This window comes from Cervus canadensis, chromosome 1, assembly GCF_019320065.1.
Source record: "Cervus canadensis isolate Bull #8, Minnesota chromosome 1, ASM1932006v1, whole genome shotgun sequence".
Taxonomy (NCBI): domain Eukaryota; kingdom Metazoa; phylum Chordata; class Mammalia; order Artiodactyla; family Cervidae; genus Cervus; species Cervus canadensis.
Window position 1 is genome coordinate 38,783,714 of NC_057386.1, and position 19,455 is coordinate 38,803,168.

Sequence of the window (19,455 nt, forward strand, 5' to 3'; positions counted from 1 at the left end):
GGCATATGCTATTTTTTTTTCCTTATTTAACTTTTTTTTTTTCATTTATTTTTATTAGTTGGAGGCTAATTACTTTACAATATTGTAGTGGTTTTTGCCATACATTGACATGAATCAGCCATGGATTTATATGTGTTCCCCATCCTGAATCCCGCTCCCACCTCCCTCCCCATCCCATCCCTCTGGGTCTTCCCAGTGCACCAGCCCTAAGCACTTTTCTCATGCATCCAACCTGGGCTGGTGATCTGTTTCACCCTTGATCGTATACTTGTTTCAATGCTATTCTCTCAGAACATCCCACCCTCGCCTTCTCCCACAGAGTCCAAAAGTCTGTTCTGTACATCTGTGTCTCTTTTTCTGTTTTGCATTTAGGGTTATCGTTACTATCTTTTTAAATTCCATATATATATGTTAGTATACTGTATTGGTCTTTGTTTTTCTGGCTTACTTCACTCTATACAATGGGCTCCAGTTTCATCCATCTCATTAGAACTGATTCAAATGAATTCTTTTTTTTTTTTTTTCAAATTTTAATGGCTGAGTAATATTCCATTGTGCATATATACCACAGCTTCCTTATCCATTCATCTGCTGATGGGCATCTAGGTTGCTTCCATGTCCTGGCAATATAAACAGTGCTGCAATGAACATTGGGGTGCACGTGTCTCTTTCAGATATGGCTTCCTCAGTGTGTATGCCCAGAAGGGGGATTGCTGGGTCATATGGCAGTTCTATTTCCAGTTTTTTAAGAAATCTCCACACTGTTCCCCATAGTGGCTGTACTAGTTTGCATTCCCACCAACAGTGTAAGAGGGTTCCCTTTTCTCCACACCCTCTCCAGCATTTATTGCTTGTAGACTTTTGGATAGCAGCCATTCTGACTGGCATGTAATGGTACCTCATTGTGGTTTTGATTTGCATTTCTCTGATAATGAGTGATGTTGAGCATCTTTTCATGTGTTTGTTAGCCATCTGTATGTCTTCTTTGGAGAAATGTCTGTTTAGTTCTTTGGCCCATTTTTGGATTGGGTCATTTATTTTTCTGGAATTGAGCTGCAGGAGTTGCTTGTATATTTTTGAGATTAATCCTTTGTCTGTTGCTTCGTTTGCTATTATTTTCTCCCAATCTGAGGGCTGTCTTTTCACCTTGCTTATAGTTTCCTTTGTTGTGCAAAAGCTTTTAAGTTTAGTTAGGTCCCATTTGTTTATTTTTGCTTTTATTTCCAATATTCTGGGAGGTGGGTCATAGAGGATCTTGCTGTGATTTATGTTGGAGAGCGTTCTGCCTGTGTTCTCCTCTAGGAGTTTTATAGTTTCTGGTCTTACATTTAGATCTTTAATCCATTTTGAGTTTATTTTTGTGTATGGTGTTAGAGAGTGTTCTAGTTTCATTCTTTTACATGTGGTTGACCAGTTTCCCAGCACCACTTGTTAAAGAGGTTGTCTTTTTTCCATTGTATATCCTTGCCTCTTTTGTTGAAGATAAGGTGTCCATAGGTATGTGGATTTATCTCTGGGCTTTTTATTCTGTTCCATTGATCTATATTTCTGTCTTTGTGCCAGTACTATACTGTCTTGATGACTGTGGCTTTGTAGTAGAGCCTAAAGTCAGGCAGGTTGATTCCTTCAGTTCCATTCTTCTTTCTCAAGATTGCTTTGGCTATTTGAGTTTTTTTGTATTTCCACACAAATTGTGAAATTATTTGTTCTAGTTCTGTAAAGAATACCATTGGTAGCTTGATAGAGAGTGCATTCAATCTATAGATTGCTTTGGGTAGTATACTCATTTTCACAATATTGATTCTTCCAATCCATGAACACGGTATATTTCTCCATCTATTTGTGTCCTCTTTGACTTCTTTCATCAGTGTTCTATAGTTTTCTATGTATAGGTCTTTTGTTTCTTTAGGTAGATATACTCCTAAGTATTTTATTCTTTTTGTTGTAATGGTGAATGGTAATGTTTCCTTAATTTCTCTTTCTGTTTTCTCATTGTTAGTGTATCAGAATGCAAGGGATTTCTGCATGTTAATTTTATATCCTGCAACTTTACTATATTCGTTGATTAGCTCTAGTAATTTTCTGGTAGAGTCTTCAGGGTTTTCTATGTAGAAGATCATGTCATCTGCAAACAGTGAGAGTTTCACTTCTTCTTTTCCAATCTGGATTCCTTTTATTTCTTTTTCTGCTCTGATTGCTGTGGCCAAAACTTCCAAAACTATGTTGGATAGTAGTGGTGAGAGTGGGCACCCTTGTCTTGTTCCTGATTTTAGGGGAAATGCTTTCAATTTTTCACCATTGAGGGTAATGCTTGCTGTGGGTTTGTCATATATAGCTTTTATTATGTTGAGGTATGTTCCTTCTATTCCTGCTTTCTGGAGCCTTTTTATCATAAATGGATGTTGAATTTTGTCAAAGGCTTCTTCTGCATCTATTGAGATAATCATATGGTTTTAATCTTTCAATTTGCTAATGTGGTGTATTACACTGATTGATTTGCGGATATTAAAGAATCCTTGCATTCCTGGGATACAGCCCACCTGGTCATGACGTATGACTTTTTAATATGTTGTTGGACTCTGCTACAATTTTGTTAAGGATTTTTGCATCTATGTTCATCAGTGATACTGGCCTGTAGTTTTCTTTTTTTTGTGGCATCTTTGTCTGGTTTTGGAATTAGGGTGATGGTGGCCTCATAGAATGAGTTTGGAAGTTTACCTTCTTCTGCAATTTTCTGGAAGAGTTTGAGTAGGATGGGTGTTAGCTCTTCTCTAAATTTTTGGTAGAATTCAGCTGTGAAGCCATATGGTCCTGGGCTTTTGTTTGCTGGAAGATTTCTGATTACAGTTTCAATTTCCGTGCTTGTGAAGGGTCTGTTAAGATCTTCTATTTCTTCCTGGTTCAGTTTTGGAAAGTTGTACTTTTCTAAGAATTTGTCTATTTCTTCCAAGTTGCCCATTTTATTGGCATAGAGCTGCTGGTAGTAGTCTCTTATGATCCTTTGTATTTCAGTGTTGTCTGTTGTGATCTCTCCATTTTCATTTCTAATTTTATTGATTTGGTTCTTCTCCCTTTGTTTCTTAATGAGTCTTGCTAATGGTTTATCAATTTTGTTTATCTTTTCAAAACACCAGCTTTTAGCTTTGTTGACTTTTGCTATGGTCTCTTTTTGTTTCTTTTGCATTTATTTCTGCCCTAATTTTTAAGATTTCTTTCCTTCTACTAGGGTTCTTCATTTCTTCCTTCTCTAGTTGCTTTAGGTGTAGAGTTAGGTTATTTACTTGACTTTTTTCTTGTTTCTTGAGGTAAGCCTGTAATGCTATGAACCTTCCCCTTAGCATTGCTTTTACAGTGTCCCATAGGTTTTGGGTTGTTGTGTTTTCATTTTCATTCGTTTCTATGCATATTTTGATTTCTTTTTTGATTTCTTCTATGATTTGTTGGTTATTCAGAAGTGTGTTATTTAGCCTCCATATGTTTGAATTTTTAATAGTTTTTTTCCTGTAATTGAGATCTAATCTTACTGCATTGTGGTCAGAAAAGATGACTGGAATGATTTCAATTTGTTTGAATTTACCAAGGTTAGATTTATGGCCCAGGATGTGATCTATTCTGGAGAAGGTTCTGTGTGCACTTGAGAAAAAGGTGAAATTGATTGTTTTGGGGTGAAATGTCCTATAGATATCAATTAGGTCTAGCTGGTCCATTGTGTTATTTAAAGTTTGTGTTTCCTTATTAATTTTGTTTAGTTGATCTATCCATAGGTGTGACTGGGGTATTAAAGTTTCCCACTATTATTGTGTTACTGTTAATTTCCCCTTTCATACTCGTTAGCATTTGCCTTATATATTGTGGTGCTCCTATGTTGGGTGCATATATATTTATAATTGTTATATCTTCTTCTTGGATTGATCCTTTGATCATTATGTAGTGTCCTTCTTTGTCTGTTTTCACAGCCTTTATTTTAAAGTCTATTTTATCTGATATGAGTATTGCGACTCCTGCTTTCTTTTCGTCTCCGTTTGCGTGAAATATTTTTTTCCAGCCCTTCACTTTCAGTCTGTATGTGTCCCTTGTTTTGAGGTGGGTCTCTTGTAGACAGCGTATATAGGGGTCTTGTTTTTGTATCCATTCAGCCAGTCTTTGTCTTTTGGTTGGGGCATTCAACCTATTTACATTTAAGGTAATTATTGATAGGTATGGTCCCATTGCCATTACAAAAGCTTCTTAAAATGGTTTTAAAAGGAGCCAGCTACCAAAATATCCTTAATCAGGAAAAACTCTTTGAGAGGGAAGTAGGGAATTACAATTATAAAAATAGAACCAAATGTGTAACATATCACAAAATATTTATATACAACCAGCCCTTAATTTATGAAAAGATTATATTCCAAAATTATATTTGAGAATCAACTAGACAGCATATTAAAAAGCAGAGATATCACTTTGCCGACAAAGGCATACAGTCAAAGCTACGGTTTTCCAGTAGCCATGTATGGATTTGAGAGATGGACCATAAAGAAGGCTAAGTGCCAAAGAACTGATGTTTTTGAAATGTGCTGGAGAAGACTCTTAAAAGTCTCTTGGACTACAAGAACATCAAACCAGTTAATCCTAAAGGAAATCAACCCTGAATATTAATTGGAAGGACAAATGAAACTCCAATACTTTGTCCACCTGATGTGAGACACCAACTCACCGGAAAAGACCCCAATGCTGGGAAAGATTGAAGGCAAGAGGAGAAGAGGGTGACAGAGGATGAGATGGTTGGATGGCACCACTGATGCAATGGACATCAATTTGGGCAAACTCCAGGAGATAGTGAGGGACAGGGAGGCCTGGCATGCTGCAGTCCATGCGGTCACGAAGAGTCAGACATGACTTAGCAACTGAACAACAGGAACTACACTTCGAAAAAATATAAGTTGAAAGATAAAAGGAACCAGGAAAAATGCATGTTGTTGTTCCACCACTCAGTAACTGGCTACAGTAGGGCAGCTCCCTAGACCATCACATATTTCCACCACCCAATTCTTATCCTTCGTCAAGAATAGGAACCCCACTTGCAGTGTCTATAACTAGTATTCTACAAGCAACCCCCTTTCCCTTTTTAGGGGTTAACACTTACCATATGACCCTCTTACAACTTACTGTTTTAAGTCATGGACAAGTTAGGTGATGGCACAAACTAACCTGCTATGATTAATATCATTCCACTCTTTCTAAATGCATGACTATACATGTGTCTGCCTTTTTTGATGAATATATTAATATTTTAAAAATCATTTTACACAGATACGAAGAGCTACATAGAGAAAAATAAGGAAACGCACCAAATTATTAACCAATGTAGTGGTTGTATTTTAGGTGAATTCTTTTTCTTCCCTGCTTTATTTAGGTATATTTGACAAATATAAATTGCATACATTTTTTAAAAGAAGGATCAAGAAGAAGGAGGGAAGAAAATGATAAATGTAAGAAAATTTCTCAGATCTAAAGATAAGTTTTCAGATTGTAAAAGCCCACCAAATAGACTAAAAATGATGCATGTCAACCTCATCATGGTGAGATTAAACACAAACAAAAACATAGGGGAAAAGGGACGATCCTAAAAGATTCCAGAGGAAAATAGCATATCTTATGAAAAGTGAAAGTGAAAGTTGCTCAGTTGTGTCTGACTCCTGGTGAACCCATGGACTTATACTGCCCATGGAATTTTCCAGGCCAGAATACTGGAGTGGGTAGCCTTTCCCTTCTCCAGGGGATCTTCCCAACCCAGGGATCGAGCCCAGGTCTCCCGCATTGCAGGTGGATTCTTTACCAGCTGAGCCACAAGGGAAGCCCATCATTTACGAAGGACATAAAATTTTAATTGGGACTAGACTTAAACAATGCCTTAAAAAATGTGAAAATTATTTTCAACCTACAATTCTGACTTTTAGCTAAACACTGAATCAAGAATATGGGTAGAACAGGGACTTCCCTGGGCCCAGTGGATGGGAATCCGCCTGCCAATGCAGGAGACAGGGGTTTGATCCCTAGTCCAGGATGATTCCACACGCAGAGCAACTAAGCTCATGCGTCACAACCACTGAGCCCGCACTCTAGGGCCTGCTGGCTGCCAACTACTGAGCCTGTGTGCCTAGGGGCTGTGCTCTGCAACAAGAGAAGCTACCACAATGAGAAGCCCGTGCACTGCAATGAAGAGTAGCCTTCATCCACCACAACTAGAGAAAGCCCATGCAAAGCAGCAAAGACCTAGTGCAGTCAAAAATAAAATAAATAAAATTGAAAAAAAAAAAAAAAAGAATATGGGTAGAATAAAAACTTTTTTGAGATGTGTAAAGTCCAAAACATTTACTTCTTATTCTTTCTGAGGAAGCTACTAAAGAACATGGTCCAACATAATGAGGGGATAAACTAAGAAAGTAGAAGACAGTAAATCCTAGAAATAAGTGATTCCATTTAAGGAGGTCACTGTAGGATAATGGTAAAAAGATATCCCAGGACCCAGACAGTGAATACACCAGGTCTAAAGCACAGCCAGTCAAGCTTTGAGCAGAAAGAGGCAGGCAATGTCAATTTTATAACACATTAAATTTTATTTTTTTAATTAATTGATTTTAATTGGAGGATAATCACTTTACAATATAGTGATGGTTTTTGCCATACATCAACGTGAACTGGCGACAGGCATATACGTGCCCCCCCAATCCTGAACCTCCCTCTGCACCCTATCCCCTCTGGGTTGTCCCAAAGCACTGGCCTTGGGTGCCCTGCTCCATGCATTGAATTTGCACTGTCATCTATTTCACATATGGTAATGTACATGTTTCAATGCTATTCTCTCAAATTATCCCACCCTCGCCTTCACATTGAATTTTAGATCCAAGAAGATCATAAGAGTGAAACTAACAACATCCTTTGTATCACTAGTTCTTATTCCTAATGTTTCAGGTTAAGTGTCTATCTATGATAGAATATGATACATTTAAAATGTAGTTGTTTTATAGTAAATTTACTTTACCAGATATTTTAAAATAGGTACTATAGCCTTGAAAAAAGCAACAATTCAAACCTGGGCTGAGCAACAATCTTTGAATCATATATTCCTCTGTTTTCTTAAACTGGGACTATCACTATCTCCTATGCACTCTGACTCAGAAGTAGAGAAAATTAAAAAATAATTCCCGCAAAGCACTTTGTATTCCTTGGAGAACAGATATTATCATCAAACATTATGTTATTATCTTGTTGAATATGCATGATTTCCAGTACCACACAAAGTATATCTAGATATCCTTTCCTATCTCATTCCATCATCTGGAGTCAATTGGAGTGAAATCTAGGCTGTTGTTATTTCAAGGGACAAATATATGCAGGAACAAAACAAATTCCAAATAATAATGCTTTTAAAATGATAAATCATTGATGATTACTGGAACTTCAACATTCTCACCTATCCTGTGAACTAAACTCAGACTTTTTTTTTATTTAACAATTGCTGTTTAGTTGTCCAGTTGTATCCAACTCTTTTGTGACCCCGTGGATTGTAGCCCACCAGGCTCCTCTGTCCATGGGATTCTCCTGGCAAGAATACTGGAGTGGGTTGCCATTTCCTTCTCCAGGGGATCTTCCAGACTCAAGGATCCAACCCACATCTCCTGCTTGGCAGGTGGATTCTTTACCAATGAGACACCTGGGAAGCCATTTTTTCAACAATAGATAATACTAATTATACATTTAAAGCTTAAGAATAAACTTATAAATATTAGGTCTTTTCAACAAATTGATGCCAGTTTATATTCAGTTGTGTACATTGTTTTTAAAATGTAGCTCCAAAAGGAAAAGGAAAACTTTACAGCTAGAATTATGGGGAAACTTTAAGAAAAGAATCCCTGATAAAATGTGACCCAACTTCATGCACTGATGAAAGCAAACAAGCCACAAGGGAGATATTTCAGTCAACAATTAAGCAATTTTGTGAAAACTGTGGAGAGGTGGAAGACTCTGCATGAAATTCAAACAAAATTCCAAGATATGATAAATTCATCTTATTATAAAATTATAATTTATGATTTTCAACTATAGGAACATACTATAATCCACTGAATAGAATAAGAATCCATGAGCTCATTTCAACATAAAAATTTCAGGATATGAACACTGAAACTGAAATATTTAGAGGTAAAGAGGCATCATGCCTGGAACTTATTTACAAGTAGTTCAGAAAAAAAAACAGTGAAAAAGCAAATGTGGCAAAATGGTAACATTTGGGGAATCTAAGGTAAAAGGTATGTGTAAACTTTTAGTGCCACTGGAGCTTTCCTGAAACCTGAAATATCAAAATAAACAGTTAAAAAATATTAATAATAGAGCTGCCATTTAAATTAACTTAGTAGCACCCAGGGGATCTTCTCGACTCAAGGGTTTTACTTATATTATCTTTTTACTTATATTATCTGTAATCTTCACAACAATCTTTTAGGGTAGGTATTATCATGAATTCTGTATTTTTAAAAACATAAGAACATGAAGATTCCAAGAAACTTGTTCAAGAACAGAGATCTAATTAAGTAACACAGTCAGGTTTCAAACCAAATCATACTCCAAAGCTCATCCTCTTTCAATAAGGCAGGAAATGTAGTAGTGGTTTAGACAGAGCTCCTGCTCTAGAGTTATTGACTCAGGTTTGAGGATCTGAATCCTCAATACTATTTGTTAGTAATGTGATTATGGGCAGATTACCTACCTTAACTTCTCTTTTGTATTGAAGATAGTATCTAGTGATCAGTGCCTATCTCATGAGTTACTGAGGAGATTAAACAACATATAGCATGTGCAACCCTTGAACACAATGCATGCTAAGTTGCTTCAGCTGGATCCAACTCTTTGCGACTCTATGGACTACAGCCCTCCAGGCTCCTCTGTCCATGGGATTCTCCAGCAAGAAAACTGGAGTGGGCTGCCATGCCCTCCTCCAGGGGATTTTCCCAACCCAGGGATCGAACCCACGTCTCTTACATCTCCTGCACTGGCAGGCAGGGTCTTCACCACCTGGGAAGCCCTGAACACAATACCAAAGTCTATGATAAGAATACAAATGTTTGTTGTTTCTATGTATTTCATGCTACCTTTCCTGAAAAAGTGCTTTAGACAGTGCTTAATTTTGAAGAGTTGAGACCATTACCAGTTAACTTTTTTTTTACTGTCTTAAAATAGGTATTTAAAAATTTATCAAACCTAGAGAATTAAGCAGTTAAAACGAACAAACAAGTTTCCCTTCCCTTACCTTAAAGAAGTTACTTCAATATTATTACAGATAAGACTAATTACTGTAGACTTTCTATAGCTGCTATGACAGAAACCAAGTCTACATAAATGTTACACATAAGACACTTAATAAATCACATGTTCAAGACTGTTTTCCATTAAAAAGTGAGAATAAAAAAAGACAGAGGCTGAAAATATTGAGAATGAATTCACTAGGTAAAAAACCCTAATGCCAACAGCTCCAAAACAAATGTTTTAGGCTTCAAGTATCTTACAAGGGGAAGTCATAGTAAAAATACATTACCAAGTAATAAAATTCCCATCTTTAAGGAAGATTAACTGACTTTAACTCTAGTTATAGGATTAATCTCATCTGTTCATTAATATGTAAACAAACAAAAAAACCCCATTTTTCCTACCTTATTGTCTCTTCTATTAGACGATCTGAGCTGCAAATAAAAAGAAAATTCAAATTCTGGAATTATTAAAACCACATTTAAAACTTGCACTTAATTTTTCTATATTTTACAGATAGATTATTTTTCCAGTCATTTACGTGAAAAACACCCAGACTTTTGAAATCAGCTAGAGAAAATTCTGGACTCTGAAATTAGTTAATCCACATATATAGTTTTCATCTTAATTTGTAGGCTTAAATCTATTTCTTCCACAGAGATACTTAATGATTAAAGTCAGAACAGTTTTAATGAGAGCACAAAAAAATAAAACTACTTCTTTAATCTAGATAGCTCCAAGTTGTCACCACTGTCTATCCAAAACTTCAGAATTACAGCCAAATTGTTGAGACAGGATAGGCAATATAGTTTCAATGCCTATAAGCTGTAATTATCTACATCTTAAAATTTCTTCCTTTTTTGAAAAACAAAATCAAATCTCAGCTTGGCACACTTTAGAATTCAAGAATCTGAATAAAGATACCAATGCACCATTGATCGGTAAAACATTTCCACTTATGCATCAAATACTAGAAAGACTCCTCCAAAAAATCCATTTTAGGGAGGAATGCACAGGTAGCTAAGCTTGGTAAAAGGGCAGCTTTACAGCGGGAAGAAATAAAAACAAACTCCCAGACATATGTATCCATTTGGCATAAAGACAGCATAATCTAGTAAAAACAATTTAAAATTACTCTCCTTTGGGGATACATAATATATAATCAAGTGGAATCATCCTTCGTAAACAAATACTTCATAACAGCCCAGAGGTATTCCAAAGAGGCACCCATTGTCTACGATTAAGCAATAAGTTTCTGTTTCTTTCAAGAAACCAATTTAAACTAGCTGAAAACAATGAGCTAAATTTCGTCATCAATTACTGTACCAAGGAATCACTAAAGCCACACTTAGATATTAATTCTGTTTAAAAAGTAATTCACTTCCCTCAATACACAAACTGCAAATGATACAAATTTCAAGCACATATTTTAAAGCAGTTTAACAAAATGTAAGAACCTGGCAAAACCATTTAGGTTAATAACTAATAAGAATCTTTTAAAAGAGGAGGTGAATAAAAGAATAAACAAGTAAATGAGTAAGCAAGCAAGAAAACAAACAAGCAAGTATGTAATAAATAAAACTTAAAAACTGATCCCTTTGTAAACTGTAAAAAAAAATCTGATGAAGTTGTCACCAACCAATGAGATAATTTACATCAAGCACTGCGGTGATTTCAGTATTCCACCTACTTATAGTTAACCAGAGGGACCCTATGCCTTATTTACTTTTATATAAATATCTTCTAAGACATCTGAACAATACTATTAAGCTACAGTAGGACACAAAAAGCTAAGTACTAACAGAGTTTTATATTACAGATAACATTTGGAAAATACAGAAAAAACAAAGATGAACATAGAAATCATTTGTAACCACTCTTCCATTAACACAGAAAGTGAAGAAGAACTAAAGAGCCTCTTGATGAAAGTGAAAGAGAGTGAAAAGTTGGCTTAAAACTCAACATTCAGAAAACTAAGATCATGGCATCTGGTCCCATCACTTCATGGCAAATAGATGGGGAAACAGTGGAAACAGTGGCTGACTATTTTTCTGGGCTCCAAAATCACTGCATTTGGTGACTGCAGCCATGAAATTAAAAGACCCTTACTCCTTGGAAGGAAAGTTATGACCAACCAGGATAGCATGTTAAAAAGCAGAGACATTACTTTGCCAACAAAGGTCCGTCTAGTCAAGGCTATGGTTTTTCCAGTGGTCATGTATGTATGTGAGAGTTGGACTGTGAAGAAAGCTGAGCGCCAAAGAATTGATGCTTTTGAACTGTGGTACTGGAGAAGACTCTTGAGAGTCCCTTGGATTGCAAGGAGATCCAACCAGTCCATCCTAAAGGAGATCGGTCCTGGGTGTTCAATGGAGGGACTGATGTTGAAGCTGAAACTCCAGTACTTTGGCCACCTGATGCAAAGAGCTGACTCATTTGAAAAGACCCTGATGCTGGGAAAGATTGAGGGCAGGAGGAGAAGGGGACGACAGAGGATGAGATGGTTGGATGGCATCACTGACTCAATGGACATGGGTGTGGGTGGACTTCGGCAGTTGGTGATGGACAGGGAGGCCTGGCGTGCTGTGGTTCATGGGGTCACAAAGAGTTGGACACGACTGAGTGACCGAACTGAACTGAACTGAACTGAAGTTACCTAGAGACAGAGTTAAGCACCTGACAGAATTCTTCCCAGTTCAGTCAAGGGGAGAAAAAGGAGAAAAATAAAAGCTGAATTATTAGCAATGAAATCAGAAAGTTACATTTTCTATTTAAACAAAAAATCAGTAGACTTTTTAGAACAGTTTTAAGTTTGCAGAAATATTCAGCAAAAAGTAACAGTCCATATACCCATCCTCCCACACCTACTATTAACATCTTATATTATTACTGTGGTACACTTGTTACAACTGATGAACCAATATCGATACATTATTAACTAAAGTTCACAGTTTACATTAGGGTTTACTCTTTGCAGTTGTACAGGTCTATGGGTTTTACAAGTGTATAATGTCATGTCATGTATCCACCATTACAGTATGATATAGAATAGTTTCACCACCCCAAATATCTCCTGTGCTCCAGTTCTTCCTCTTTTTTCCTCCTCTTCCTACTCTGAACCCCTGACAACAGTTGATCATGCCTTTGTTATGTAATTGGAATTATATAATATGAAGTATACAAAAAAGAAGACTGACTTCTTTTATGCATTTCAGGTTGCTCTGTATCTTTTGGGGCTTGAGCCTATTTCTTATATCACTGAGTAACAGTCCATCAAATGTATGTACTTAACAGGTTGTTTATCCATTCACTTTTTGAAAGACATCTTGGTTGCTTCCAACTTTTGGCAATTAGAAGTAAAGCAGCTATGAACATTCATGGGCAGGTTTTTACTTAGACGTATTTTCAATTTGTTTAGGGCTGTGACTGCGGGATGGTATGGTAAGACTATTTAGCTTTTTAAGAAAAACTGCCAAACTGGCTTCCAAAATGGCTGTTTTTTTATGATTTTAAGTTTTTTTTTTTTATGATTTATGATTACAAGTGGCTTTATATTTCCCACCAGTAATAAGAATTCCTATTGCTCCATTTGGTGGTGTCAATGTTTTCGATTTTAGTCATTCTAACAGGTATGTGGTGGTATCTAGTAGTTTTAGTTTGCAATTCCCTAATGACATACAATGCTGAGCAGTTTTCACATGGTTCTTTGCCAGCTGCTTATCATCTCTGATGAGATACCTGTTTGGATCTTTTGCCCACTTTTAAATTTCAGTATTCTTGCCTTGAGAACCCCATGAACAGTATGAAAAGGCAAAAAGATAGGACACTGAAAGATGAACTCCCCAGGTTGGTAGGTGCCCAATATGCTACTGGAGATCAGTGGAGAGATAATTCCAGGAAGAAGGAAGAGATGGAGCCAAAGCAAAACCACCACCTAGTTGTGGATGTGACTGGTGATGGAAGTAAAGCCCAATGCTGTAAAGAGCATAGAACCTGGAATGTTAGGAACCTGGAATGTTAGGTCCACGAATCAAGGCAAATTGGATGGTCAAACAGGAGATGGAAAGAGTGAACATCGAAATTTTAGGAATCAGCACACTAAAATGGACTGGAATGGGTGAATTTAACTCAGATGACCATTATATCTACTACTGTGGGCAAGAATCCCTTAGAAGAAATGCAGTAGCCATCATAGTCAACAAAAGAGTCCGAAATGCAGTACTTGGATGCAATCTCAAAAACAACAGAATGATCTCTGTTTCCAAGGCAAACCATTCAATACCACAGTAATCCAAGTCTATGCCCTGCCCAGTAATGCTGAAGAGCTGAGGTTGTAGATCTATGAAGACCTACAAGACCTTCTAGAACTAATACCCCCAAAAGATGTCCTTTTCATTATAGGGGACTGGAATGCAAAAGTAGGAAGTCAAGAAACACCTGGAGTAACAGGCAAATTTGGCCTTGGAGTACAGAATGAAGCAGGGCAAAGACGAATAGAGCTTTGCCAAGAGAACACACTGGTCATAGCAAACACCCTCTTCCAACAACTCAACAGAAGACTCTACACATGGACATCACCAGACGGTCAATATCAAAATCAGACTGATTATATTCTTTGCAGCCAAAGATGGAGCAGCTCTATACAGTCAGCAAAAACAAGACAGGGAGCTGATTATGGCTCAGATCATGAACTCCTTATTGCCAAATTTAGACTTAAATTGAAAAAAGTACGGAAAACCATCAGATCATTCAGGTATGACCTAAATCAAATCCCTTACAGTGGAAGTGACAAATAGATTCAAGGGATTAGATCTGATAGAGTGCCTGATGAACTATGGATGGAGGTTCGTGCCATTGTACACGAGGCAGTGATCAAGACCAACCCCAAGAAAAAGAAATGCAAAAAGGCAAAATGGTTGTCTGAGGAGGCCTTACAAATAGCTCTGAAAAGAAGAGAAACAAAAGGCAAAGGCAAAGGAGAAAAGGAAAGATATACCCATTTGAATGCAGAGTTCCAAAGAATAGCAAGGAGAGAAAAGAAAGCCTTCCTCAGCAATCAATGCAAAGAAATAGAGGGAAACAATAGAATGGGAAAGACTAGAGATCTCTTCAAGAAAATCAGAGACACCAAAAGAACATTTCATGCAAAGATGAACACAATAAAGTAAAGAAATGGTATGGACCTAACAGAAGCAGAAGATATTAAGAAGAGGTGGCAAGAATACACAGAACTATACCAAAAGATCTTCATGACCCAGATAATCATGATGGTGTGATCACTCACCTAGAGCCAGACATACTGGAATGCAAAGTCAAGTGGGCCTTAGGAAGCATCACTACAAACAGAGCTAGTGGATGTGATGGAATTCCAGTTGAGCTATTTCAAACCCTAAAAGACGATGCTGTGAAAGCGCTGCACTCAATATGCCAGCAAATTTGGAAAACTGAGCAGTGGCCACAGGACTGGAAAAGGTCAGTTTTCATTCCAGTTCCAAAGAAAGGCAATGCCAAAGAATGCTCAAACCACCACACAATTGCACTCATCTCACACACTAGCAAAGTAATACTCAGAATTCTCCAAGCCAGGCTTCAACAGCACGTGAACTGTGAATTTCCAAATGTTCAAGCTGGATTTAGAAAAGGCAGAGGAACTAGAGATCAAATTGCCAACATCCGCTGGATCACTGAAAAAGCAACAGAGTTCCAGAAAACATCTACTTCTGCTTTACTGACTATGCCAAAGCCTCTGATTGTGTGGATCACAACAAACTGTGGAAAATTCTTAAAGAGATGGGACTACCAGACCACATAACCTGCCTCTTGAGAAATCTGTATGCAGGTCAAGAAGCAACAGTTAGAACTGGACATGGAACAACAGACTGGTTCCAAATTGGGAAAGGAGTACATCAAGGCTGTATATTGTCACCCTGCTTATTTAACTTATATGCAGAGTACATCATGAGAAATGCTGGGCTGGATGAAGCACAAGCTGGCATCAAGACTGCCGGGAGAAATATCAATAACCTCAGATTACAGCACCACCCTTAAGGCAGAAAGCAAAGAGGAACTAAACAGCCTCTTAATGAAAGTGAAAGAGAAGAGTAAAAAAGTTGGCTTAAAACTCAACATTCAGGAAACTAAGCTCATGGCATGCGATCCCATCACTTCATGGCAAATATATGGGGAAACAGTTCAGTTAAGTCGCTCAGTCATGTCCAACTCTTTGTGACCCCATGAGCTGTAGCATGCCAGGCCTCCCCGTCCATCACCAACTACTGGAGTCCACCCAAACCCATGTCCATTGAGTCAGTGATGCCATCCAACCATCTTATCCTCTGTCGTTCCCTTCTCCTCCTGCCCTCAATCTCTCCCAGCATCAGAGTCTTTTCAAATGAGTCAGCTCTTTGCATCAGGGAGCCAAAGTATTGGAGTTTCAGCTTCAACATCAGACCTTCCAATGAACACCCAGGACTGATCTCCTTTAGGATGGACTGGTTGGATCTCCTTGCAGTCCAAGGGACTCTCAAGAGTCTTCTCCAACACCACAGTTCAAAAGCATCAATTCTTCGGTGCTCAGCCTTCTTTATAGTCCAACTCTCACGTCATGACTACTGGAAGAACCATAGCCTTGACTAGACGGACCTTTGTTGACAAAGTAATGTCTCTGCTTTTTAACATGCTATCCTGGTTGGTCATAACTTTCCTTCCAAGGAGTAAGCGTCTTTTAATTTCATGGCTGCAATCACCATCTGCAGTGATTTTGGAGCCCCCAAATATAAAGTCTCTCTCTGTTTCCAATGTTTCCCCATCTATCTGCCATGAAGTGATGGGACTGGATGCCATGATCTTAGTTTTCTGAATGTTGAGCTTTAAAGTCAACTTTTTCACTCTCCTCTTTCATTTTCATCAAGAGGCTCTTTTAGTTCTTCTTCACTTTCTGCCATAAGGGTGGTGTCATCTGCGTATCTGAGGTTACTGGTATTTCTCCCGGCTATCCTATTCCCGCATGTGCTTCCTCAAGCCCAGCCTTTCTCATGATGTACTGTGCATATAAGTTAAATAAGCAGGGTGACAATATACAGCCCTGACGTACTCATTTTCCTATTTGGAACCAGGCTGTTGTTCCATGTCCAGTTCTAACTGTTGCTTCCTGACCTGCATACAGGTTTTTCAAGAGGCAGGTCATGTGGTCTGGTATTCCCATCTCCTTCAGAATTTTCCACAGTTTATTGTGATCCACACAGTTAAAGGCTTTGGCACAGTCAATAAAGCAGAAATAGATGTTTTTCTGGAAGTCTCTTGTTTTCTCGATGATCCAGCGGATGTTGGCAATTTGATCTCTGATTCCTCTACCTTTTCTAAATCCAGCTTGAACATCTGGAAGTTCATGGTTCATGTATTGTGGAAACAGTGACTTTATTTTTTGGGACTCCAAAATCACTGCAGATGGTGACTGCAGCCATGAAATTAAAAGATGCTTACTCCTTGGAAGAAAAGTTACAACCAACCTAGACAGTATATTAAAAAGCAGAGACATTACTTTGCCAACAAAGGTCCATGTAGTGAGAGCTATGGTTTTTCCAGTAGTCATGTATGGATGTGAGAGTTGGACCATAAAGAAAGCTGAGCGCTGAAGAATTGATGCTTTTGAACTGTGGTGTTGGAGAAGACTTGAGAGTCCCTCAGACTGCAAGGAGATTCAACCAGTCCATCCTAAAGGAAATCAGTCCTGAATATTCATTGGAAGGACTGATGTTGAAGCTGAAACTCCAGTACTTTAGCCGCCTGATGCGAAGAACTGACTCACTGGAAAAGACCCTGATGTTGGGAAAGAGAGAAGGCGGGAGGAGAAGGGGATGACAGAGGATGAGATAGTTGGATGGCATCACGGACTCAACGGACAGGAGTCTGAGTAAACTCCAGTAGCTGGTGATGGACAGGGAGGCCTGGCCTGCTGTAGTCCACAGGGTTGCAAAGACATGACTGAGGGACTGAACTGAACTGAAACTGTTGAGTTTTAATTAAGAGTTCTCTGTGTATTTTGGATAACAGTCCTTTATCAGATGTGTTTTACAAATATGTTCTTCCAGTCCACGTCATCATCTTGACAGTGTCTTTGGGAGAGCAGAAGTTTTTCATTTTAATGAAGTCAATCTTAACTTTTTTGTTCATGTTGTTTTTGGCACTGCATCTAAAAACACACTGCCAAACTCAATGTTACCTAGAATTTCTCCTGTGTTATAAAACTTCTAGTAGTTTTGTACTTTATATTTAGATCTATGATCTGTTCTGAGTTATTTCGGGGAAAGGTATAAGGTCACTGTCTATATTAATTTTTTTGTATGTTGATGTCTGGTTGTTCTCACACCACTTACTCAAAAGACTCTTCTCCATAGAACTGCCTCTACTCTTCTGTCAAAGACTGACTATATTTGTGTGTCTGTTTCTGGACTTTCTCTTCTGTTCCACTGATCTATCTGTCTGTTCTTTCACCAATACCACACTGTCTTCATTACAAACAATATACATGGGAAGTCAAGTTTAATGGGGAGACAGTTTTTGCTTCTTCTTTCCCTCCCAAAGTATTTTAACAAATATTTTGGTGTAAAAAAAAATTTTTTTTTTAATGTCAACAAATTTGTTTACAGAAGAAACAGAAAGCCTAAGAGGAAATGTGAGGAATCAGTTTCCATTTGTAGTTCTTTTGATAAATGGTATAAAAGGATTGAAATCATAAAAACCCACCTGAGTCATAAAGAATATGAAATATTAAGGTAGCATTTTATCATTTGTTTCTGAAATCTCTAAAAAAACCTTGTATACCAATACAAAATAATCTATTATGTAACTTAACAGCTCCTCTCAATGTCATCAGGTCATATTCCACTCATCAGCTCATATTCCACTCAACTTCACCCTGCCTCAGTTTCTTTCTGTATAGAATGAGCACATACAAACTTTTTCACAAGAATGCTGAAAGGAATATATGTAAAGTATATCCTACATAAAATCACCTGAGAAACAAAAATGGAAAATACCTTTTGACAGCCAATCTTACTGCTATTTTTTTATAACCCTAAACACATCATTTAAGCTGTGTGACCCTAAACTAATATATTTTTCCCCCAGTAAAATGGACAGTGGGAAGGGTTTTCTTTGAATTACTAAAATGAGTGCAAAAGTAAAAATTTTCATATAAAATTTATGACAATGTCTTCTGAAATAAAGAATATTAATTTACATAACTGATAAACTCTTTTCAGCATCAAATCATCCTTAAAGTAAACAACTGCATTTCTCTTTAACTTCTTTTGGGGTTGATGAATATAAAAATGCTAATGCAAGCTTATCTTTATTTTTATGCTACTTGAGTATCCTATTCCTTAAATTACTTTGTACCCAAAGAATATATTAATATATTTTCAGATATAATGCAAAATTCTTTTTTGGTGGTCTTTATCAAATACAAAAAGAACTACCATAGCTATAAATAACTATAAGCTACTCTAGGAAAGACTGCCCCCTTGTGCCAGTCAATAATATTTAACATATTAAGAAAAAAACACTTTTTAAAAACTTTCTGACACTAGAAGTAGCCAGACTTCTACTAAAATGGTCTTGATCTTTCCATGTTCTGATTTCAACAGTTCATGTTTAAAGTGGTGATCTTCAAAGAAAAGTAAATTGAACAGTACATTAAGATTGTATGGACATGACTAATTTACGACATTCAGCAACAAAAGCCTAAGTCATATCATTTAACTATCATAGTTATTAGCTATTCCAGTGTTTAGAGGCCGGGTTCAGAGAGATTAAGTAATTTTCTGATCCTTAGGTTCTATAACAAAATACAAAGAAAATAATTAAAGAAACCAGTATATTTCAGAAGAAAACTAGATGAAGCAGGAATACAGTAGGGTGGCTTGTTTTAAAATATATATATATACATTTATATATATGTGTGTGTGTGTGTGTGTGTGTGTGTGTATACACACACATACAGTTCATCCAAGTTTTTAGGTATTTTGAGTTCTTAGAAAAGATATTTTCTTTGAATTTGATGTATGGCTAATTACCCTTTATAAAGCTTCTTGACGGATATAAGTAGTATCAGGCCATTCAAACACAAGTCAGTATCTATATTATTACTATTAATCTACAGTAGTA

General features: G+C 37.2%; 1 protein-coding gene across 3 annotated transcripts in view; it reads right to left on the bottom strand.

Annotated features, from left to right (window-relative positions):
- Window positions 1-19,455, bottom strand: part of GOSR1 (golgi SNAP receptor complex member 1) — a 59,003-nt gene that overhangs the window by 21,197 nt on the left and 18,351 nt on the right. For 2 of the 3 annotated variants that reach the window (XM_043478833.1, XM_043478823.1), the window contains exon 7: window positions 9,693-9,722. In XM_043478833.1, the coding sequence (XP_043334768.1) occupies window positions 9,693-9,722 (30 nt within the window). Of the gene's footprint in view, window positions 1-8,053; window positions 8,336-9,692; window positions 9,723-19,455 lie in introns of those variants that run through there. The other variant, XM_043478839.1, reaches the window with a different exon arrangement.